Below are 25394 nucleotides of genomic sequence, written 5' to 3' on the forward strand. Positions count from 1 at the left end.
GGAGCTGATGTACCTGTGCAGGGGCCAGCGGTCGGACAGCTCTTGGGTCTCACTCCTGCAGAAGCAGACAATGGGGAAGTGCTAGATCAGGGACAGGTGGGGGTGGTCCTGCCCCAAGTGAGATGATCTAAAGTGCTTGGCTCAGTCCAAATGACAAGTGTAAATAACAGGCTTCGTAATTAATCTAATGGGCTGAGTTATTGAGATGCTCGCTTGCTAAATCATAGCCTTTATCACCATCTGACATTATTTTATCTATTTACTTGTTTATCACTTTCCACATTCCACAATAAACAAAATACAGATGTGTACATGCACACACACAGTCACACACACACACAATCTCCACGAGAGGAAAGACCTTGCATGTCTTATTCACCTCTGTGTTTCTGCTATTAGAACAGTACCTGGTATATTGTATGCATTCATTCAACAAGTGTGCATTGAGAAACTTTTTATAAATACTAGGTATAGGGGCTTGATAAATATTTATTCAATGAATGAGTGAATAGAATGCAGTAAAACATAATTCCTTTAAATTCTTGCTAATAAGGAAGATAATAAAGGAATGCAAATTGATATTAGTGGTTTGTGGTAATAAATAGTGGATATTTTTTAAAGTCCAGAATCACAGAAGTAATTTGTATTCAATATCTCATTATATTTTTAATGGGAAATTATATAGCAGATTAGAAACTTTTCTTATCTATTTTTCAGTATGATGTGTGCACAAGCAAAGATTACTACATTAAGGAGATATTTTGGGAGGCACCTGAGCGGCTCAGTCAGCTAAGCACCTGTCTTCAGTCCAGGTCATGGTCCTGGGATCCTGGGATTGAGCCCCACATCAGACTCCCTGCTCAGCAGGGAGTCTGCTTCTCCCTCTGCCCTCCTCTTGATTTGTGCACTCTCTAAATAAATACATAAAATCTTTAAAAACATTTAAAAATTTTTTTAAAAGAGGATTTTTTTTTGCCAAAAACTGAAATAAGTAGGATTCAGAGAAAAATATATTAAGTAGACAGTGGCTAGGTACTAAGACATAAATGTTTGCATGATACGCAAACATACTGAGAAAAAATACATTGAGAGAGGGCACAGATAACAAATATGGTATAAAAAAAACATAAAAAATTGAAACCAAAGGAAAAACATAAATTTGAAACAATATAAGAAAACTGACGTATACAAAGTACTTGTCATAAGATATCAGAATTAGCATATCCTTTTCATATTATCCTATCAAACTTCCTACCCAATGAACATCTCAGAAAATGATGGCAGGACCTCTTTAGGGTGGTTGCTCACTTTCAGGCCTGGATACCTCACTATCACCCAACTCATCATATTTGATTGTAGATAATTATCATCCATGTAAGTTCTGATAGTTTAATATCTAATCAGCTTTCCACAGGAACAAGAAAAGGAGGTGAGGAAAGAGAAGGAAGGGAAGGGAGTGAGCCTCTGCCTTTGAAATATCTATCACCACGCTCCCTTCAGCCAACTCCTAGCGGATCACCCAAGTTATACCTGAGCTGGCAGGGAAGGGATGGGGGAACCAAGGAACTGGAAAAGAATGTTGAGGAAAGAGAAAACACTGAAAATGCAAAAAAAAGTAAGAAAGGGAGGGAGGGAGAGAGGGGAGGAAGGAGGCAAAGAAGAAGGAAGGGATAGAGGGAAGGAAGGAGAAAGAAACCAGGAGCAAAGCGATTGTTACTCTTATTTCAGAGTTCAAATATTTTAGAATAAGACATGGGTTTTTTAAGCTTATTGATTTGGGAGCTTCTATATTATTTGTCTTTAATACTCCCGTTATTTAAAACCTAAACATTTACATCTAGATAAGAAGACAATTGAAAAGAGTTAGTCCTCAAAAGTAATTTGACAATATCTATTAAAATTTATGTGTGTGTTCTTTGATAGAATAATATCAACAGTGAGTAATCCTACAGTAAAAAAAACTCACCTGTATGTAGAAAATCATATACAAAAATATTTATCATGGAAGAGGGAGGAGAGTTACCATGAGCTCTCCAGGGGCAGGACTCTCTTGCTGATGGATAAAGGTTATAAGGAGGCAGGTTTACATTGTTTATAAAGTGGGAAATCAAAACCAATCAGACTACCAATAAATAGGTAAATGGTTACATTAACTGCACTAGCAATCTGGATGAATGAAATATTATACCATTGATTCACAAATGAATTAGATCTACCTGGAGGAATATCCATGATATATTAGGCCAATATAACAATAATGTGTAGGGTATAATTCCAATTTTGTACAATCAAATGACAAGACACTATCAACATAAACCCTTTAAGAGCATATGAGTTTGGATATGTTTCAGTGAAAATGGATGATTTGGGAAAACAGAACATACCAGTCCATTAATCTTGTTTACAACAGGACGGTATGAAAGGACAAGGAGTCATGGGATATGATTCACTTCTCTTTCTACATTTTTATATTTGTATTCCCTGCTCATGATAAGTAAGCAGTGTTTTTGTAATTTAAATGAACAAGAAAGGAACTGATCTCTCTCTAAGTGTAAAAGAAACTAGTGGAAAGAACATGATTTCCCTAGTGCCACGCATGGTACAACCCCAGCAGGAGCAGGTGTCATTGATTCAGGAAAGAAACATAGAGACAGGCAAAAATAAATATAAGGGAAGGCGCTGGCCATCCCATCATGACTCTGGTGTTTTTTACCTGATAGTATTATTAATTCCCTGAGGGACCATCACTAGGTGAGATACCTTTATGCTACTTGTACTTAAAATGGATCCAAATCTGCCTTCTTGTAACCTCTATCCATCAGCTGGAGTCCTGCCCCGTGGATTAGCTAGTTCATAGTGATTCTTTTCCTTCTTCCATGGTAAAGTCGTTCAAAGTCTGAGGTCAACAATCAAGTTACATCTGTTCTGGCATTTCTGCTAATTAGCCTAAGACGTCCTATGACAGTCCATAGAGTGTATTAGCTTTTAAAAGTTAGTGCTACTTGATGGAATGAGCACTGGGTGTTATTCTATATGTTGGCAAATTGAACACCAATTAAAAAATAAATTTATAAAAAAAATTAAAAATAAAAAAAATAAAGGTTAGTGCTACTTGAAGTCTATTTTAGGATCATTTATATTCCCAGTGATCTCAACCACTCCTATCTAAGCATCTCTAAGACTACTCCCATATTTATATCTCCCACCCAGATTTCCTTTCTAAATTCAAATCGTATACTTTTAAATGCCAAATGAAATCTCTACTTGAGTGTTCTGACCCACTTTAAATTTAGCATCTCCAAAACTGAGCCCATGAATTTCCTCTCATGAGTTTCTGCGTCTCCTATATTAGTAAAAAATCAATGTCATCCTTCCAGCAGCCACCCTTGCTCCTCCAAGCTATTGCAAGTCACCATTATGCATTTACATTTCCCCTGCAATAATCCTTTATCTTGTACTCAGAGGGATCTTTTCTTAATGCAAAATGACACTTCCCAGCTTAAAACACTTTCAATTAGTTTTGATTATACCTTGATGAAAATATCTTTAATTGTAACTATGCAATCAAAAAGATTATTATTTGATTCAAGAACTATTTTTTGTCTGTTGTATACCAGGTACTGACCACAGACAGCATTGGATGTACAGTGGTGAATATAATAGTCAAAGTCCTTGATCTCATGGAATTTACAAACTAAAATGAGAGAGATAACCTGAAAATAAATAAATGATCGTTTCACATAGTAGTACTATGAAAAGCAAATATATATTATATATATTACATAGATTTTTTTTACTGTAAAATGTATAATAGGTTGGGCAGAGGAACTGGAACCCTGCAGGAGATATTGAGAAAAGCAATCATTATATTCAGGGATAATCACAGAGTATCAAGAGTATGTCATAAAAAATTTTGGGAGAGGTAATAGCACTTAAGTTGATAAGAAGGCCCTCACCAAAAAGATGATATTTAATGTGAAAACTGAATGATGAGAAGAAGTTGACAAGCAAGCAAGCAAATAGAAGAGCCAGTGCAAGGTCTTAGAATGAATAATACCAAAAAAATAAAAAAAAATAAAAAAATAAAAAAATAAAAAAAGAATGAATAATACTATCTGTCTGGTAAAAAAATACCAAGGCACTAAAGGATGGTCATCCTGCCTTCCCTTACTTCCTCCATGCCTGGCTATTTCATGAACACAAAGAGAATCAATATGTGTACTAACTGAGTGGAAGAGTGTCTCCAGAAAAGGACTGAGTGGTGGGTAGGGGACAGATTCTATATATAGCTTTGTCAACCAGTATAGGTTCCTTAAAACAGGAAGCCCCTGGAGGCTTGTAAGCAGTAAACAAGATACAGACTAATTTTTAAAACTTTTCTCTGTCAGCCAGAGAGAAAATATTATAGAAGAAAAAGAGTGGACATGGAAGACCACGAGAGACTTTTGGAATAATTCAGGCAAGAAGACTAAGATAGTGACAATGGAAGGAATAGAGGCATTGAGAATATATTTGCAGAATAGAAGCGCTGAGAATATATTTGCAGATAGAGCCAGCAGAACTTAACTGGAAGTGGATGGAGTCTGATAGGAAGACTAAAGAGTCTGATGCTGAGCCCTGAAAGCATCCAAGATCTAGAGACTGAGCACAGGAGTTGTAAATTGGTAAGCAGAAGAACAACAATGAGGCCAAATAAGAACAATCAGTGAAGTCTAGTGATGTCAGGAAAAACAAAAAATAAGAAGAGAAGTGAACCTGCTGAATACTGTTGTAAGTTCAGGAATACTGAAGAGAGGAAAGTTTGCTAAATTTAATTACTTTACCAATTCAGAAGAATGGTGGACCCTAATTCTTAACTGGGTGAGTTTAGAACACTAGAGAACAGAAAATTATGAAGACCCTGTGTAGTTACTGACCATACTTTCAGAAACTTAGCTGAAGAGGAGAGAGAAGTGGGATGCGCAATAACAAAGAAGTCAAGGAAAACTGTTTTTTCAGGTAGTTTTCAAGATGCGAGACACTCAAGCCCATATATACAACGATGAGAATAAACAGGAGACAAAGCGGGGGGAGGGAGCTGATGGTGCAAGGAAGGGGGAATAGAAGTGAAGAGTTTGACAAGATAAGTGCAGTTAGGATCCACAGCCTGGGCAGAAGAGTTGACCTAAGATTAGGACTGAGGCCACTGATCCAGAAGACCAAGTAAGTACAGAGTGTGTGCAGAGACCACATGTGAGTAGATTTGGTGAAAGGAAGATGAGGAATTCCCAGATGACTGTTCTAATTTCTCACTGAGTTAAGAGGCAGTATTATGATTTGAGAATAGATGAAGGGGATCAGGTGTTGACAATGCAAGAGAGCAGAAAATATGTAAAATATGATTTGAAAGATAGGGCAAGCACACATATTGGAGAAGTACAGTAGAACCCAGAGACACTATGGAATGCCCAGTAGAGATTGTGTCCATGGATTCAAAAATAGACTAGCAACATGACTATGTGTTATTTCCCCACATTTCCCTTAGTCCAGTTCAGACAAGGAGTACTCAGGTAGTTGACTTTAACCAGGTCTAGAGTTTGCCAGGTGAGGTTGACAAAGAAAAGGCAAGGGAGTTAAATAAACTAAAGGAGAATGATTATAATGTTGGATATATTATCTCATCTGGCTAAGAAAAAAAATGTGCAGACATGAGGAGAGTAGGGGAAAAAAAAGAAAAACTGACAAGAGAAAAGATTGGGCATCTCCACAAGAACGAGAAATTATTTGAAACAGAGCACTCTAGGTGAGGATCCATAAGAATAAGAAGCATTGGTCAGAGAATGGAATAAAGATATCAAGATTTTGAAGTGTACAATTATTGGTGATCAGTAGTATATGCATAGGCAGAGATAGGATGGGAGGAAAGGTGCTTAGAAATGAGAAAGTCACTGAACTGAGAGGCCAGATGTTGTCTCAGTTGTGTTTAAGGATGTTGAAGCAAGCACCAAAGGTTCCAGGAGTGAGACAGAAATGAAGGACTTGGTACAGTCTTCAGTGGACCAGGGGAAGTGACCAGAAAGTTAAGATGATGACAGCAACAAACAAATGTACTAGGCGGTATTGTCTCAAGGTGTGAATTTCAAATAGCTGGATGTTGGGAAGAGAGACAGAAGAGGAATTGTTGAAAATGACAAACTGAGAGCAAGAAGTATATCTCTTCCAAGTCTCAGCCCAGAGAAAAGTATGTTCAGAGAGAAACAAAGAGCCTCCAGTTGACAGGAAAATCAACATTTTCAGGGAAAAGTCAGGTTCTAATCAGAACATGAAAGTGAAGGGAACAGTGCGGGCATAAGAGACTTTGAAGATGATGGGTTTTAAATTCCAGCAGTCTCTCCAGAACATTTTGGGAGAGTGAGATGAGGAAGACAGATTAAGCACATCATAGTTAATGAAAAGCCTAGAGGACAGGATCAGCCCCAAAAACTGGGATCCTGAGGGCCTCTTATAAGAGACAAATTAAAGCAGAAAGTCATGGAGACATGAGGCCACTGACTTCTGAGCAGTTCCTCATGGTGCAGCAGTCAAAGAGACAAATTGCTCTTTAACAGGAATGTTTTCCTGGGCCTTCCCACAAAGAGGTATCTGGCTCTGCTCACCATTCCAGGGAAACCCTGAGCCACTCTCCCACCCTTTTCTGCTCTGGCCATGATGGGATTTTCTCAGTGCTTCAAAGATACCATGTTTCCTCCCACCTCAGTACATACATTGAACCACGTGATCCTCCACTTTCTTCCTCTGAGGAACTCTTACCCTTCAGCTTTTCATCTAGGTATGATTTCTTCTTTTACCCCAATTCCACACTTCCACAGCACTTTCTAACTCTTCATGAAATTTCTGCCTAATGAGAGTTTTCAACACTGAACTGTATGCTCTGTGATGGCAGAGACTACATTTTCTTGTCTTCCTCATCCTCCTGCCTACAGTATAAATTTGTGCCTACAGGCACTCAGTCACTATCTATGGGAAGACTGATTGGAGAATGAGGCATTCCGGAGTAAAATACCATTAGCTTAAGAGACAAAACAATCAGGGTGGATTCCTTACTTGGTTCCTTATTTACTTTAACATGTTGGGATATCACTTAACTACTCCTAATTAATTAGCAAGTTTATCAGGGTATTACTCATGTTCAATGCGATCCTTCTGGTATTTTTCACATAGGCAGCTATTGACACAGATCTCCTTATTTTTTCCTGTGAAAGAAGACTGGAATATGTAAATTAAGCAATCATCCAAACTTCATTTTGTAGTCTTATCTTAAACTCATTCCTTAGATTTGAAGATATAAAATCTCAGTAACAACATTCCACAGGACTGGGACAGACACATGGAAACAGACAGTAAGTTACCTGCACACGAGATATAAGCTTCCTCTCTTGAAGAGCATGAGTTGTGTCTCCAGGGGTCAGAAGGACATTGCCAGAGAGAGGAATCAGTTTTCCGACACTCAATTTGATCCACCCACCGAAGTCTAGAACCTTCCCTGGGAACTATGGAAGAGTTGAGGGTCCCACTGTCTCCACAGCCAAGCTGTCTACAGATGATGGACAAAGTCATGGCTGCCATGGGGCTGTGGCAGACACTGCCCCAGGTCCCATTGTAGAAAACTTCCAGCCACCCAGCACACTCCTGGTCCTCGCTCACCATCCTGAGTTTCAGGAAGTCTAGATTGAAAGGGGTGAGAAGGGGAAACAATCCACAATAAGCATTCCATTCAATGCTCTTGATTTTTTTTCTCCATGCCAGAGATTGTGAACACTCATCACTGACTCTGCTGAGTAAGCACACATTAGGTGGTAAGACTGAAATTGGTCTCCCTTTTACCTGATTTTGTGTGTTTGTGTCTGTGTTTCTATGACCACAATGATGCAGTAGAATATGATCAGAGAGGAATACCCACCTGGGCACTTTACACAGAGGGAAAGCTGAATCTTGCTTCCTGACAAGACTTCTGAAAGAGTATGTGAAAGTGGGGAGGTAGGCAGAAAAATGGCCCCCCAAAGGTGTTGCATAAATGTGCTACTTTACATGGCAAAGGAGACTTTACAGATGTGATTCAGATAAGGACCTTGGGATGGTGAGATTAACCTGGAGTAGTGTGGGTTAACCAGGTGAAAACCCAATCACATCCTTAGACCTACTCTCCTTAAAAAATGGGAAATCTTTCCCAGCTTCAGTCAGAAGGAAATGTGACTGTGGAAGAATGGTCAGAAGCAGGCAACATTGTCAGCTTGAAGGGAAAAAAAGGGAGCCAGTGAATGCTCAGGGCCTTAAGAAACTGGAAAAGATAGGGACAAGGAATCTCCCCTAGGGCCCCCAGAAAGAATGCAGTCCTGTCCACACCTTGATTTTAGCACAGTGAGACCCTTGTTGGACTTCTAGCATACAAAACTGTACATTAATAAATTTGTGTTGTTTCTACCATTAAGTATGTGGTAATGCATTTCAACAGCAATAGGATCTCAAGACTTTACCACCATAGTGAACTGAAGAATGAGCCCTGCTTTCGAATGGAAGTCACCTGAACCTCAGCTGTGGGAGGAAAAGAAAGCACCTAATCTTCACATCTAGAAAGACAGGCAGGGGCAGCCCCGGTGGCGCGCAGCGGTTTAGCGCCGCCTGCAGCCCAGGGCGTGATCCTGGAGACCCTGGATCGAGTCCCATGTCAGGCTCTCTGTATGGTGCCTGCTTCTCCCTCTGCCTCTCTCTCTGTCTCTATGAATAAATAAATAAATAAATAAAATCTTAAAAAAAAATAGAAAGACAGGCAGTGTAGAAGGAAGGTTTCTTCTTCTCTGGCCCTCTCAGCGACACCCCTCTGGGCTCAGACTCCCCTTCTCCAGAGCCCCCACCTCCTCACCCAACCCATGGACAGGGCGCAGGCAGACCTGAGCAGATGACCCCTGCGTCCTCCTTGTGCCTGCAGTTGTGCTGCCCCCAGCCCTGGGAGGGGCACTTCCAAATGTAGGATTCCTTTCCAGTGCACTGCAGGTCATCCAGCCAGATTGGGTCTGATCCCGCCCCGAAGTAAGCAGAGACTGTGGCATTGAGAGCTTCTCCGCAGCCCAGCTGTCTGCACACCACGTGGGCATCGTCCAGGTCCCAGTTGTCATCACAGACGGTGCCCCAGGAGCCCTGGTGAAGGATCTCCACTCTGCCAGCGCAGGGACCACCCCCGTCCACTAGGCGGAGCTGTCTGCTCTCTAAGGAGAGAGAATCATACCATTGGCGCGTTTAACAGGAAATGAGAAGGGCCTTCTGGTCCCTTGGGACCCCTCACCTGAGCAGCTGGTAGTACTCGCCTCAGACACAGAGTCGTTGCACTGGGGCAGCACCTGGGTCTGGTTTCCTGCTGAAACAGCATGGTCAGAGGGTTAGTAGGGTTGAAAAACAGGAAACTGAATTAAACTAAATAGTAACCTAGTGCTGGGGTCTGAGATGAAAGCTGTTAACATACCAGTAAAGTTCCCATAATTTTAGATTTCACCTCTTTATGGAAAGTTCTGCTTCTAACAATGCCAAAATTTGTTTCAAGCCAAGTGCTGCACTAAGAATGAATTTTAAGAAGTAGGAATATATCAGTACTGCTTGAAAATGGTGAAGAGCTACCAAAGCAGTGCAAATTTTTGAAGCCAAGGTCTGAGAGTAAAGTAAAGGGCAGAGGTGAGTCACTTTCTCCTTGAGGTCTTTGTCAATTCAAAGATTATAGATGAGATGCTGAAAAGTTCAGCAGAGGTTTTGCCAGACTCATAGGGCACAGGGAGTACAAAGTATAATTCAAGGTCACCCAAGGAGGAGACACCCTGTTAACCAGAACCTTCTACCATAGAAGGAAAAGTGAATTAAAAGTAGACTATTGCTCATAAGGATAGACACCCAGTGTCTAATTACTTCAATTCCCTTGTATAAGGTCATCCGTCCAGGGGCACCTGGGTGGCTCTATTGCTTAAGTGTCTGACTCTTAGTTGAGGCTCAGGTCATGATCTCAGTGTTATGAGACTGAACCTCATGTCGGGCACCCTGCTCAGAGTCTGCTTGAGATTCTTTCTCTCCCTCTGTCCCTTGCCCTACTCACAAGCTCTCTCTTTCTCTCTATAATAAATAAATAAAATCTTTTTTAAAACCCAAAATTTAAGTAAGTAAATAATAAAGTGATCTGTCCATAAACAGGTTCCAGGAGGAAGCAAAATAAAATCCTTTCTGAAGAATTTCTGTAATTTTTCACCCACGATGCCTGCCAATCAAAAATACCCAGACATAGGGGCACCTGCCTGGCTCACTTAGTAAAGCATGCAACTCTTGATCTAGGGTCATGAGTTTGAGCCCCACATTGGAGTTAGAGATTACATTGAAAAAAGGTTAAAACTTAAAAAAAAAAAAAAAAAAAAAAAGATTTGACAAAAATCCAGGAGGATAAAAGAGGAATTGGAAAGAAATTTGCAAGGCATCCAGATATTGGAGTAACCCGACAAGGAGTTTAAACTACCATGACTGAAATATTCAGGGAATTAAACAAGATAGCATTTTGAAAGGAAAATACTAACAAAAATCAAATAAAAATTCTAGACACTCTGAAAAAGTCAATAACTGAAATAACTCAAGGGTTGAGTATAATAGCCCATTAGATCAGCACAAGATAGAATGGAAAATCAAAAGGAAATACACAGAATGAAGCCCAGAAAGACCAGAAAGTGGAAAATATAAACAAGAACATAAAGACATGCTGAAAAGTTCTAACATTCATATATACTTAGTCCTAGATACATAAAGGCACAATTGACAGAACTGAAAGTAGAAATTTAAAAATTCACAATCACCTATTTCATATGTCTTGCTGTTTTTTTAACATACCCCAAAATCTTTGATACTGCATCCTTTGATAGGTGGGCATCTCTGCTTCCTTCCTTTGAATTTTGGCCTTCATAAATTGTTTGTAAGCAATGGAATGCAGTGAAAGTAATACTACTTGACTCTGAAAACTAGATCAGAAAGGTCATGTAGCCTCCCATGAACTCACTTAGGAGAGTTGCTTCTGGGGAAATCTACCCTGAGGAGACTACCATGCTGAAGAGACTAATCATATGCAGGTGCTCTGTCAACAACCCAGCTGCACATTCCAGCTGCCAGACATGTCAATGAACCATACTGGTTTCCCAGCTCAGTTGAGTCTACAGATGACTTCAGCCTCAGCTGATATATGAATGCAATTTCATACAGACCCCAACAGAGAACTGCCAATTGGAGCCCTTTCCAAATTCTTTATACGGGAAATAATAGGCAAAAATACAAAGGAGTTTTAAGCTGCTAAGTTTGGAGGGAAATTTTGTTATGCAGCAATAGGAAACAGAAAACTTATACTTTCCATATTATTGAGTATTTAATGAAGACAAATGAAATGTTTGTCTTCATTAGGACTTGTATATACATGTTCATAGTATCTTTATCCAAAATAGTGCAATACCATGATGCCACCTAAACATGTGGCATTGCCTTTGGAACAAAGTAACAGGCAGAAGCTGGATGGCCTGGGGCAATGCTGTCAATGAGGACTTAAAGGAGGTAAGGAAAATGTTACTACAAAGCAGGAGGGGAAATGAACAGTGATCGGTGTTACAGAAATTAAAGTGGAAAAAAACTAAATTAAAGTGGTTGCTTTAAGTGATTAGATTTGGAAGAAACTTGTTATCCAATAGTCACCAGAAAATACTTTCCATCAGTCTCAGTAAAGCAAACCAGCAAAATCAGCCAGTATATTTACCTCAAAACCACGGAATACACATTATTCCCAGGGCATACAGGTCATTTGCCAAGGCTGATCACACATTATACCAAAAAGAGAGAGATCTAAAAAATTTTCAAAGGGCTGAAATCATTAAAAATATGTTTTTTGAAAAAAAATATTTTTTGACCAAATGGAATTAAACTAGAAACAAACAATTCATACTGTGCAACAAGGTAAGGAAGATTGGTATTCAGTGATTGACTTTGCTAATATTTTCAATTTCTACTTTGAAAAAAAGCCAAATCCCAATTTGCATTCAGGCAGAATGGGATCTAATACCAATTTACCATGCTTCCACAAGATTTAATTCTGATTATAATTCTATATAGAATTCTCATTATTATAAGAATTGGAAAAGTGTATTTGTTGGAGGTGATGATCTCAGAAGACTCTTCTGTCACCATCTTGGACTAGATCATCAGGCTTTTTTGGTGAAAAAACAAGCTAATTCCAAAAATTAAATGGAAAAGACCAAGAATGATCAACATACTTGAGAACAAAGGCAACAGTTAGAGGTGTAACTTTAATACATATCAAGACATACTACAAAGTTATAATAACTACTGAACTGAGGATTTAGTGCTGGAATAGACAATGAAACAATAGAAGAGAATAGAGCCCAGAAAGAAACTTAGACATACTCTAGATCATTATGACAAAGGTGGCACTGCAGTGGGGAAAGATGTCTCTTCAGGAAAAGATTCTGAGTCTACTGGATATCCATATAAAAATTGAAATTTGACCCCCTATCACATGTGAAAATCAATTGGAGGACTACACAGTTACAGGTGAAATAAAGATAACTAAACTTCTATAAATATCATAAAGGAAAATCTTTAGGATCTTAGGGTAGACAAAGTTCTCTTCAAAAGGGCAAAAGAAGTAGTATTTGTTAAAAAAAAAAGTTGATAAACTGAACCTTGTTAAAGTGAAGAACTTGGCTTATCAACAAACACCATTAAGAGAGTAAAAATAAAAGGGCAAGAGTAAACACCCAAAATAAATACATACATATTTGCACCACAAGTCACTGTCACAATAATCTCTAACATCACTATTGTAATAATTAAGAACTGGAAGTAAACCAAAACTCCACTATCAGTTGATGGATCAATACCTGATCACAAGGTCATTCCAATGAATGACTTACAATAATAATTATGAATGAAACACTGCTATAAACAACTATATGCCTGAATCGCACACATAGTACGGAATCAAAGAAATTGGACACAAAATGAAACATACTATATGGTTTTATATGAAGTTTAAAATAGAAAAAAACTATTCCATAGCATTGAAGTTAGGAAACTGGAGGAAAGTTAGGAAACTGGAGACAGGAGGATGGACATAGTGCTTGGTAGAGTATGAATGTGGCTTCTGGGGTACTGCTAATGATCTCTTTGTTGATCTGGGTTGGGGTTACACAGTATTCATGCTACTGTATTTCACTGAACTACACAGATACTACTTACCATACTTTCTCTGTAAATAATACTCAGATATATTTAAATAATAGTGTTAATTTTAAAAGATATCCCTCTTAACACTCTTTGCCTTGAACTGAAAGGCAAACAATGAAAAGAACCATATTTTATCTTGGATTATCTCACTTTTAAAATAATTTTTCTATGCTCTCTACTCCTGGGGACATTTCACTCAAGGAGCATCCTGAGTACAAGTTAGCCCTTCCTCTCTTTTACCTGAGCAGATCACTGAGGCTGTGTTTCCACGAGCACAACCAGGAATGCCAAGGGCAGTCACAGAGCAATTCCACAAGAAAGACTCAGCCCCTGAGCAGTGAAATCGATCTTCCCATATCTGATCACTTCCTTCCACAAAGTATGCTTCTTTTGGAGTCGAGATGGCAACTCCACAACCAAGCTGTTGACAAACAACATTGGCATTGGCCATACTCCAGTGTGTGGCGCAGAGTGGTTTCCAGCTTCCAAAAATATTCATCTCCACTTGTCCCTCACACTGAGAGGTGCCATTTTTCATGAGCCGAACTTCTGTGTACACTAGTAGGAGAAGACAGGATTTCAGCCAAATCTCATGTTTTTCTTACCCTAGCAGAGTATGCAGCAAAGTTAAAGTCCTGTTCTGCATCTCACCTGAACAGAAAACTTGAACAGCCCCATGGTGGCAAACACCTCCTGGACAGGACTTTTTGTGGCAATACCTGAGCTCAGGTTCCTGCCCGTTACACCAGAATTCTTCAGGCCAGACTCGTCTGTCTGACTCTCTCAAGGACACATTCCCCTGGAAAGACACTGCTTTGCCACACCCCAGCTCTGCACAGATGACCTGGGCAGTAAGTAATGTGAAGTTCCCATCAGACACTGGAACCAAGTCTTTTCCAGAATGCACTTCTACCCGCCCTAAGCAGGGTCCATCCCCTCCAACTAGACGCACAAATCCTAAAAGAAAAAGAGAAAGCCAAACCAAGTAAGTGTTAGCGATTCTGACTTGGCAATTAGAAGTGACATGTCATGAACAATGATATATGACAATGACATATCATAGATAAGTTTTTCTTCTCCCAGGCATTGAGAATGAGGAGAGGACTTAGCAGTTGGTGTCAGAGTGGGGCCTCCATGTGTGAGTATCTGAAGACAGATTATATTAAGTATCAGAATACTAGGGAAATATATTTTGGGGTTGGTTAGAGAAGTGAATTCCTCATCTGAGCCCAAGGAAACTGCATGATGTGTAGGCATTCTACTTGAGTACAGAGGTATGAAGAACAGAACCAACCCAGAGGGACATTCGCTATGAGAATAGAGATCTATCAGCCAGACGAAGTTAGAAAGTCATCCTGAGGGACGCCTGGGTGGCTCAGTGGTTGAGCATCTGCCTTTGGCTCAAGGTGTGATCCCAGAGTCCCAGGATCTAGTCCCACACTGGGCTTCCTGCATGGAGTCTGCTTCTCCCTTGCCTATTTCTCTGCCTCTCTCTGTGTGTCTCTCGTGAATAAATAAATAAACAATCTTAAAGAAAAAGAAGAAAGAAAGAAAGAAAAAGAAAGAAAGAAAGAAAAGAAAGAAAGAAAGAAAGAAAGAAAGAAAGAAAGAAAGAAAGAAAGAAAGAAAGAAAGAAAAGAAAGAAAGTCATCCTGAGATTTGTGGAGCTCAAATTCTGGTTGGCTTTCTTTCCCAGGAACCAATCCTCAGGTGACTGAGGATAGGGAAAAATCATGAGGGCTGTATCCATGAATGCATGACAACCTATAGACAGACTGATGGCTCAAGATTAGAAATATGCACATTATAACCAATCCATAGTTATGGATTATGATTTTTTTCATAGTTATGATTTCAAGTTTTATCTATTTGACAATTTTTCATGGCAAAATATTCCATTAACTTCTTAGGTTACCAAAGCAGGAAATAAAATGAGTCTGGATGTTAAGAAAGCTCTAATGAGAATGAGAAGAAAGGTGTGGTTTTAGCCATATCTCTTGAAATCCTAGGATATAAGAATAGCCACCTTCCAATTCCTGAACACAAAATAACTTTTCCATTTATCTGTATATTCTTTCATTTTCTTCATCAATGTTTTAATTTTTTTAATTTTTAAAAGAGAAAACATTAAAAACAAATGCAGAAATTAGGCAGATGATTGAATAAGCTGACAAAGTTTTTAAACCATTTATATAAATATACTCAGTGAAACAAAGCAGATTTTTAAAAACTAGAAAAAAATAACCAAATGGAACTTCCTTTTTTTTGTCTTTTTTTATTTTTAAAGATTTTACTTATTTATTCATAAGAACACAGGGAGAGAGAGAGAGAGAGAGAGAGAGAGAAGCAAGAGACACAGGCAGAGGGAGAAAGAGGCTCCATGCAGGGAGCCCTACGTGGGACTGGATCCTGCGTCTCCAGGATCACACCCTGGGCTGAAGGCAGCGCTAAACCACCGGGCCACCCAGGCTGCCCCCAAATGGAACTACTAAAATTGAAAAATACGTTACCTGGAATGAAAATTTATCTAGATTAACTTAACAAGAAATTAGACAGGGCAAAATAAAAGAATTATGAGGTTAAACACAGAACAATAGAAGTTTTCTCTCTAAAGCATTGAGAGAAAAGACAAAAATTGCATATGAAAATGCATTTCAAAATTGAATGAAAATAAAAACGTTTTCAGATAAATACAAAATTATAGAATTTGAGGCAACCAGAACTGCATAACACAAAAATGTTACAGAAGGTTCTTCAAGCTAAAAGAAAATAGTAACAGATGAAAATGTGGATCTACCCAAAGCTATAAAGACTACTGTAAATAGTCTTTTTTATATTTACCCATGTATAACCCATGAGTAAATATAAAAAAACTTCATCTCATTTTTAAAACATTTAGAATATTTAAGAATATTTAGAATACTTAGAATATTTAAGGCAAATATAACAGCAATGTATTATAAGATTTATTTATAAGTAAAATGTATGACAACAATAGCACAAATGACAAGAATAGGGAAATGGAAATATACTGTGGTAAGGTCTTACATTAGATATTAAGTAATATAATATCATTTGGAGGTAAAATATGATTAAAGAATAATAATTCCAACATTATGGTAAACTCTAAGCAAAGCAATATATCTAATAAACCAATAGAGTAAATAAAATAGAATACAAAAAATACTCAGGGATTAAAATAGGAACAAATAATACATAAGACAAATAGCAAGTTTAGTAGACTTAAACTCAAGCATATCAAGAATTATATTACATTGAAATAATTTAAATACTCCAAATAAAAGCAAGGTAATCATACTGAATAGAAGACACTTCAATTATATCTCAATAAAACTAGAGAAAAATAATAAGACACACCATGTTTACTGTCCATAAGAACATATGTACATTAAATATAAACATAGAAATGGGCACCTGGGTGGCTCAGTCAGTTAAGCATCCGACTCTTGATTTCAGCTCAGGGTTGTGAGATGGAGCTCTGCATCTGGCTCCATACTGAGCCATGGAGCCTGCTTGAGATTCTCTCTCCCTCGCCCTCTGCCCCTCCCCCCCCACACCACATGCGTGTTCTATATTTCTCTCTAAAATACAATTAAAATTAAAAAAATAAACACAAATATATTAAAAGTGTCAGGAAAGATAAACCATGCAAGCACTAATCAAAGAAAGCTGTTGTACCTATGTTAATATCAGACAAACTAAGACTATAGGACAAAGTATATATTTAAAAATAATGAAGAAACATTTTATGATGATAAAATACAAAAGAAATCATATAATATCAAAATTAGTGGGATACAGCTAAAGCAGTGCTTGGAAGAAAAACTAGAGCTTTGACACTTCCTCCATGCATACATTAGAACACAAAAGAAAAATTAAATTTAAATTACCTAAGATTCCAACTCAAGAATCTACAAAAATAACAGCAAATCACAACCAAAAGAAGAGAATGTAAACTAAGAACTCAAATCAATGAAATAGAAAACAAATACAATAATCAAGAGAGTTCATTGGTGATTCTTTTTAAAAGAATAATAAAACTGATAATCTTCTAGTAGACCTGATCAAGAAAAAAATGAGAAGATACACAAATTAACGATATCAGTGATGAAAAAGGGGTTATAATTATGGATACTATTAATATGTAAAAGATAATAAGATATGAACAAATTTTATCCTAATTTGAAAATTTTATTTACAATAGGATGAGTCCTTGAAAATTAATTACTTGAAAAACACAATTTATCAAAAACTGATACAAAAAGAAATGGAATATCTAAGTACTCCTATATTTGTTAAAGAAATAGAACTCATATTAAATTGGGACACCTAGGTGACTCAGTCAGTTAAGTGTCTTCCTTCAGCTCAGAGCTCAAGTTGTGGTCTTGAAGTACTAGGATCAAGCCCCTCTTTGGGCTCCCTGCTTAGTGAGGAGCCTGATTCTCCCTCTCCTTCTGCCCATCCCTCCTGGCTCATGCTTGCTCTCTCTCTCTCCCTTTCTCTTATTCTCTCTCTCTTCCTCAAATAAAGAAATAAAATCTATTTAAAAAAAGAAAAAGAAATAGAGCTCATATTATAAAAACCTCCCCACAAAGAAAATTGAAATGCAAGCTTCAAATACTCGCACTTCCACAGAGCTCAAAAACAATTCCTGCATCAACATGGAGGAAGAGAGGGAGAGAAGAAATGAGAAGTCTAAAACAGAAGCTGTAGTGAATATATGAATTAACATGGATTTTCAGTCCTCAACCTCCTCTCCTGAGGTTAATTGCATCTTCATCCCCTTACCATTTTGTACATCAGTGCTGTGGCCATTCTCAATTTGTGAGGCCCCCCTGCCATTCTCCTGAACCCTCTGAAATCTCTTTATTTCAAACAAGCTCCTCTGTATTCTTCACAGATCATTCTTTCTACCTCTGGATTTCTGCTAAACATAGTACTTTATTTCTAACAATCTACTAGATGCTGAAATTTCTCTTTCATACCCCTTTCCTACAATTGAGAAAAGGAAATTCCAAGAATTCGATTTAAATTAAAATATTGCAAAGGGCATGGTTTCCTATCCTTATCAATGCTACATTACCACCATTACTTCTGTTTACATCATTAAAACATGTTCATGGAAAATATGGAAACATACTAGAGGGTAGAAACTGATGACAAAGAGATTAGCCAAAGAAAACTGAAATAGTTCATTAAAATATGAGATTTTAAGTTAAAGCAATGATAATGTTAATCAGGGAGTAAAAAATAAAATCAAAGTTTAGATGCCATACCACTCTCAAACTCTATTTATCTTTACGTATACCTTAACTGAAATTAAAATCAAAAGTATCAATTTTCTTAAGATAGTAATAGATGTTCCAACATCACATACTCCATTTTACTCAAATACTGATTTGTCAAAGTAAGTCAGGTCCCCTGTAGTGTTTCCACAAGTTTATCTGCACTTGATACCATGATTAGGACATGATGACAATAAGGAATGTTACCTGAAATACCAGAAAACAAGTTTTCTTAAAAATATCCTAACTGAAGGCAGTAAACTCAAATGCCCCTTGAAAATATTTTTTTAAATAATAATAAAGAAGATGGGAGGAAACTTTTGAGATGATAGATAACTCTATGGCACAGATTGTGCTAATGCTTTCACAAATGTATGCTTACCTTCAAACTCATCAAGTTATATACATTAAATATGTACAGTTTTTGCATGTCAATCATACCTCAATATATTAGCTTTCAAAAAAAAGAAAATAATTGTGTTTCTAGGGACCTGAATTCATATTATGAAAGATCCACTGAAAAGATGACTTTTTCAGTGATCTTCGTCATGCCAATGACAAAAATGCTAACTGGCTATGGATTATGCTGTTGAGTTGCTATAGACCTAGTCAAATGTTATCACATCTCCACCTGTCCTATCACTCCATCAGATGGGATGGATCTTTTTAAAGACCCAACTACCTACCTTAAAGAATTCACTGTGACATCTGATAATATCTTCCTAAGTGAAACTGTTCTGACGGCATTAGTGACAGACTTTTCATCCACAATTGTGATAACAACTGAAAACATCTCTGGCAAATACTGACACCACCCATCCACACTCTAGTTTCATTGCTGTCTTTACTGCCTCCACTTTGGCATATGCTAAACTTTGTTTCCCTGCACCTCTCTCATGTCCCCTCTTGTGGATGCACCTGATCATCTCAGGAAAAAAAACAAAACAGCTACCACGATGAAACTTGACCCCACTTTCCTACCTTTTGACACACCACAGATATCTGAAGGGCCCAGTGATCCATAGGTCTGGAGCTTTCACTGTCCAGAGCCAAGCAAGTCCTTGTGCTTCCTTGAGTACCTAATACTCTAGGAGTTACTGTGTGACTGGAGTTTTCAACCAAGTGTGTGATCCTGTATTGTTAGCTATTCTGGGAATTAAACCAAGGGTATTCTTACTGGGTATCCCTCTAATAGATTAGACAGGCCTTACCTGAGCAGACTACTCCAGCATCCCGACTATGGGAGAAGCGTTGCTTCTGGTAGTCTTGAAAAAAAGAATGAATACAGTCATTGAGAGTTGATTCTGTCCCTTCACAAACAACATATGCAAGCCAAATAGGCCCATGCCCTGATCCAAAGTGGGCCCCTCTGGGAGCATCAACAGCATCTCCACATCCCAGCTGTCTGCACACCACATGTGCAGCCTCCAAGCTCCATATGTAATCATTCACTGTGCCCCATTTTCCTTGGTATTTCACTTCCACTCTCCCCTCGCAGTGGTAGCTCCCATTCTTCAGTCTCAGCTCCACAGCTGTAAGAGAGACACAGACACAGAACACAGAACACAGAAGAGATTTCAGAAGACCATACAGTGATATGCTGGTAAGTATTTTAAAATATACACTCTGGGGGAGAAAAAAAATCCTCTCATGTATGGCATTTCTTGATTTCTATAGTAACAATATTTCCACTACGGTCAATTTTAAGCTACCAATGTGGCATCACTGAACGTGGAGTTGAGAAGAGATGCACACAATTATTTCTCGAACAAGCCAGTAAGACTCAATGCCATGTATAGCAATAAGGACAGGCCTTCAGATGACTATAGATGCTGCCTTCCCAGTAGAGATGCATGAAGCTGGTAGGGGTCCAAATTCCCCCATCTCAGTTACAGTTCATGACCCGCGAAGTCAGTGGAGGAATCTTCTCTTTCCTTCTCTATCCTATAGTAAACATTCTCATCTAGCTTTGGAAGAGAGGACCTCTAAACAGTCTGGATTATTTCTGCTTCCTGATATTCATGCTTTTATATAATTCTTGCACTTGAATGTGGTCTGAACCTAGTAACATTCATCTAACAATGGAATTTAGCAAAAGTGATGAGACGTTACTTAAATAATCAGATTTCAAGATGACTCTGGTTTCTCTTATCTTGCTCTCATATGCTTGCTCTGTTGAAGCTAGCTGCCATATTTTGAGTTGCATGTGGAGAGATTCACATGACACAAATATAATATAAGCCATATGTAAGAAGACCATGGTTAATATCATACTCATTGGTGAAAGTTTGAAAGCTTTTCCTCTAAGATCAGGAACAAGTAAGGGTGTTCCTTACTTGTTCCTCTCACCACTCTTATTCCACATAGTATAGTAAATTCCAACCAGAGCAATCAGGCAAAAAAAAAAAAAAAAAAATGTAAAAGACATCCAAATCACAAAGGAAGAAGTAATATTGTATTCATTTGCAGATGACTTTACATATAGAAAATCCTAAAGACTTAACCAAAAAAATCTAATCAATGAGTTCAGTAAAGTTGCAGGATACAAAATCAACATACAGAAATTGGTTGTGTCTATACACAAACAATGAAATATCTGAAAAAGAAATTTTAAAAACCCACTTCATTTACAAAAGCATCAAAAGAATAAAATTGTTAGGAATAAGCTTAACCAAGGAGGTGAAAAATCTGAAAATTGGAAATTATAAGATTTTGATTTAAAAAAATTGAAGAAGACACAAATGCAAAGATATACCATGTTCATGTTTGAAATTAATATTGTTAAAATATCCATACTACCCACAGCCATCTATAGATTCAACACAATTCCTATCAATTCCAATCACATTTTTCACAGAAATAGAAAAAAAAAAACTATCTTAAAATTTGTATGGAACCACAAAAGACATTTGTATGGAACCACAAAAGTCAAAGCAATATTTTTTTTAAGTCAAAGCAATATTGAGAAAAATAAAGCTGAAGGTATCACACTTCCTGATTTCAAACCAAACGACAATTGTATGGTACTGGCATGAAAACAGACATATCGACTAATGGGAAAGAATCAAGAGCCTAGAAATTAACCCATGCAATATGGTCAGCTAATATATGACAAGAAAGTCGAGAATATTCACTGGGAAAAGGACAATCTCTTAATAAATAGAAACTGGAAACTGGGGAAACTGTTGGGGAAACTGGAAGTTTACATGCAAAAGAATGAAACTGGACCATTGTCTTACACCACTGACAAAAATTAACTCAAAATGGACTAAAGACATAATTGTAATACCTGAAACTGCAAAACTCCTAGAAGAAAATATAAGGGGAAATCTCCTTGACTTTGGTCTTGACAATGATTTTATGGCTATGACACCAAAAGCACAAGGAAAAAAAGCAAAAAGAAACAAGTAAGACTCTACTCAAGTAAAAAAAAAAAAAAAAAAAAAACTTCTATAGAGCAAAAGAAATGGTCAGCAGGATAAAAGGTAACATAAGGAATGGGAGGAAATATCTGCAAGCCATCTATCTGGTAAGAGGTTAGTGTCCAAAATATATAAGGAACTCATACAAACCAATAGTCAAAAAGGAGGGGGGAGGGAGGGAAAAAGGGGAAGGGGAAGGGGAAGGGGAAGGGGAAGGAGAAGGAGAAGGAGAAAGAAGAAGAAGAAGAAGAAGAAGAAGAAGAAGAAGAAGAAGAAGAAGAAGAAGAAGGAGAAAGAAGGAGGAGGAGGAGTAGGGGGAGGTAGAGGGGGATGAGGAAGAGGAAAGGAAGAAAGAACGAAAGAATGAAAGAACAAAAGAAAAAAGAAAGAAAGAAGGAAAAAAGAGGGAAGGAAGGAAGGAAGGAAGGAAGGAAGGAAGGAAGGAAGGAAGGAAGGAAGGAAGGAAGGAAGGAAGGAAATCTAATTTAATTAAACCATAAAAGACTCTTAACTATAGAGAACAAACTGAGGGTTGATGGAGGGAGGTGGGTAGAGATGGTCTAAACGGGTAACGGGTATTAAGGACTGCACTTGTGATGAGCACTGGATGTTGTATGTAAGTGATGAATCACTAAATTGTACTCCTGAAGCCAATATTACACTATATGTTAACTAACTAGAATTTAAATAAAAACTTGAAAAATATTTTAAATGTAATTTAAAAATGGGCAAAGAATTTGAATAGACTTTTTTCCGAAGTTGTAAAAATGGCCGACAGGTATATGAAAAGGTATCACAATGAGAAAACCACAACCTCACACGTATTAGAATGGTTATTATCAAAAGACAGGAGATAATAAGTGTTGGCAATAATGTAGAGAAAAGGGAACCTTTGTGCACTGTTGGTGGTGATGTAAATTGGCACAGCCACTATGGAAAAACAGTATGGAGGCTCCACAAAAAATTAAAAATAGAACTACTATATTATCCAAAAATTCCACTTCAGGTATATATCTAAAGAAATGAAACCATGATTTTAAAGAGATATCTGCGCTCCATGTTCATTGTACATTATTCACAATAGCCAAGACATGGAAACAACCTAAGTGTCCATCAATGGTTGAAAAGACACAGAAAATGTGATATAAATATGCATATACTAAACATGTATGCATTCATGGGTCTGTATAATATTAGACATTATTATTAATACCAAAAATTATAAACAACTTCATTTCTAGAATGCAAGGCCTTAGCTTAAATTTTATTTCATAAAGGAAATCTCTGCTTTTCTCAGCTAGAGTATGTAACCCTGATTGTGTCTCCACCAGTGGCACTTATTAGAGTTTATTATAAATTCTTGTGTTGGTGCCCAGTCTCACCAGACTGTTAGCTTCAGGGGCCAGGGAACACTTCCTTCACCCCTGCTAGGTCCTCTGTACCTAATGAACTGCAAAGGGGATATATCAACTTAACAGTCCCCCCACCCCAGCCCATCTTAAACTCAATAAACATTTGTGGAATTAAAGTCTAAATAAGTCCAAAAAGGATATAATGGAAAGGCCGTGGTGTTATTTAGCATGTTTTTAAAGTGGCATTCAAATCAGTCAGAAAAGATAAAAACATCATTCAGGAAATAATGTTGGAAAAAAATAAAGTTAGATATCACTTCCTATCATTCAGTAAAATAACTTATGCAGTTATCTAGTATTGATGTATTTTTTCAGACTTTTGAAAAGATTTAATTAATTTACTTAGAGAAAGAACAGGCAAGTACAGAGGCTGAGAGAGAGGAAGAGAGAATCTCAAGCAGATTGCGCTGAGTGCAGGGCCTGATGGAGGGCTCAACCCCAGGACCCCAAAATCATGAGCTGAGCCAAAATTAAGAGTCAGATGCTCAACCAACTGAGCCACTCAGCATTGACATATATTTTAAAATATTTACAAAATTATTAAAATAAAGATGCAACAATTTATTTAAAATTGAAGCCGAGAAGAGCTTTCTTAGGCTCTGAATGCAGAAACCAAAAAGGGGGGAAATTTTTATAGATTTGACTATTAACATCAGAACCCCCCATGCAGGGCATGATGCTGAGTGAAATAAGTCAATCAGAGAAGGACTATCATCATATGGTTTCACTCATACGTGGAATATAAGGAATAGTGAAAGGGTTTATAAGGGAAAGGAGGGGAACTGAGCAGGAAAAATTAGAGAGGAAGACAACCCATAAAAGACTCCTAACTCTAGGAAACAAACAATGGGTTGCAGAAGGGGAGGTGGGGGGAGGATGGGGTGACTGGGTGATGGGCACTGAGGGAGGCACTTATGGTATGAGCACTGAGTGTTATACTATATGATGGCAAATTGAATTAAAATTTTAAAAAAGAACCCTCCATGCATCTAAAAACATAGGAACAATAAAATAAAAATAAACTGAGGGAAATATTTGCAGCCTATTAATGGAAAAATTCAATAGGGACAATAATCATGGACCCAACTTGCCTGGGTTCAAATCCCCCCTTTGCTACTTACACCTGTCTCACCTTGGGCAAGTGATTGAACTTTGCTTTGCTTCAGTTTTCTAATCTATTTTTTGAGATAAAAACATCATTTGCCTTGTAGGGTTGTTGGGCACTCACATGAGGTCACAGAAGTGAATGCAGTGAAAGTATCTGGTGCTGGTAATCATAGTCATATTTGTAGTGGTAGTAATAGTACAAAGAGCTCCAATATAAATCATGACAAAAATGACAAACATCCCAGGTTTAAAAGGACAGACGTCATTAGCAAGTAATTTGCAAATGAAGGATTAAATTAACTAATATGTAACAGTTTTTGTTTACGACACTGGCCAAATTTTTAGAACTTGATAAAAAACCAATGTTGGTGAGGGGCTATGGAAACTAACTCTCATACGGTGTTGGTGGGAATAAAACAACGCAAACATTTCTGGCAGGCAATGGATCTTCATGTATCAAAAGCTCTGAAGGTATTCACAGCCTATAAAACAGCAATTCCACTGTTAGAATGTTATTAAGAAAAAAAACCATGAAGTAATTTACATTTAAACTCAAGGAAGTTCATGACAACATGTTTCATAAAAGCCAAAACATTGGAAACTGCTAAATGCCCAAAGCCCACTGGCGAGTGACTGGGCAAGTATGTTGCATTTTGGTCATATAATGAAATAACTGGAAGCAATTAAATTTTTCTATAATACTCCTATAATAGTCCATATTTTTGTAAGACTGCCATAAAACACTTTTAGTGTGTAAAAGAGGAGTAAAATGATGTCCAAAATATATTGTCAATTTTTAAAAAGAGTTTACAAAATAATAAACACTGAATTGTCCATCTTTGAGGGTCTATGTTTCTGTGTAT

At 37.6% G+C, this 25394-nt stretch overlaps 1 protein-coding gene and 1 long non-coding RNA gene across 4 annotated transcripts in view; one reads left to right on the forward strand and one right to left on the reverse strand.

The window, feature by feature from the left end:
• Positions 1-8745, forward strand: part of LOC144297300 (uncharacterized) — a 32426-nt gene extending 23681 nt beyond the window's left edge. The window contains exon 3 of the long non-coding RNA XR_013364357.1: positions 4389-8745. This is a non-coding gene — a long non-coding RNA (uncharacterized LOC144297300). The remainder of the gene's footprint in view (positions 1-4388) is intronic.
• Positions 1-25394, reverse strand: part of LOC144297296 (antigen WC1.1-like) — a 52018-nt gene that overhangs the window by 4521 nt on the left and 22103 nt on the right. For all 3 annotated transcript variants that reach the window (XM_077871204.1, XM_077871205.1, XM_077871203.1), the window contains 7 exons: positions 19802-20122; positions 13936-14241; positions 13525-13842; positions 9320-9388; positions 8928-9242; positions 7389-7703; positions 14-55 (listed from right to left, as the gene is read on the reverse strand). In XM_077871204.1, coding sequence (XP_077727330.1) covers positions 14-55; positions 7389-7703; positions 8928-9242; positions 9320-9388; positions 13525-13842; positions 13936-14241; positions 19802-20122 — 1686 coding nt within the window. The remainder of the gene's footprint in view (positions 1-13; positions 56-7388; positions 7704-8927; positions 9243-9319; positions 9389-13524; positions 13843-13935; positions 14242-19801; positions 20123-25394) is intronic.

This window comes from Canis aureus, chromosome 25, assembly GCF_053574225.1.
Source record: "Canis aureus isolate CA01 chromosome 25, VMU_Caureus_v.1.0, whole genome shotgun sequence".
Lineage (NCBI taxonomy): Eukaryota > Metazoa > Chordata > Mammalia > Carnivora > Canidae > Canis > Canis aureus.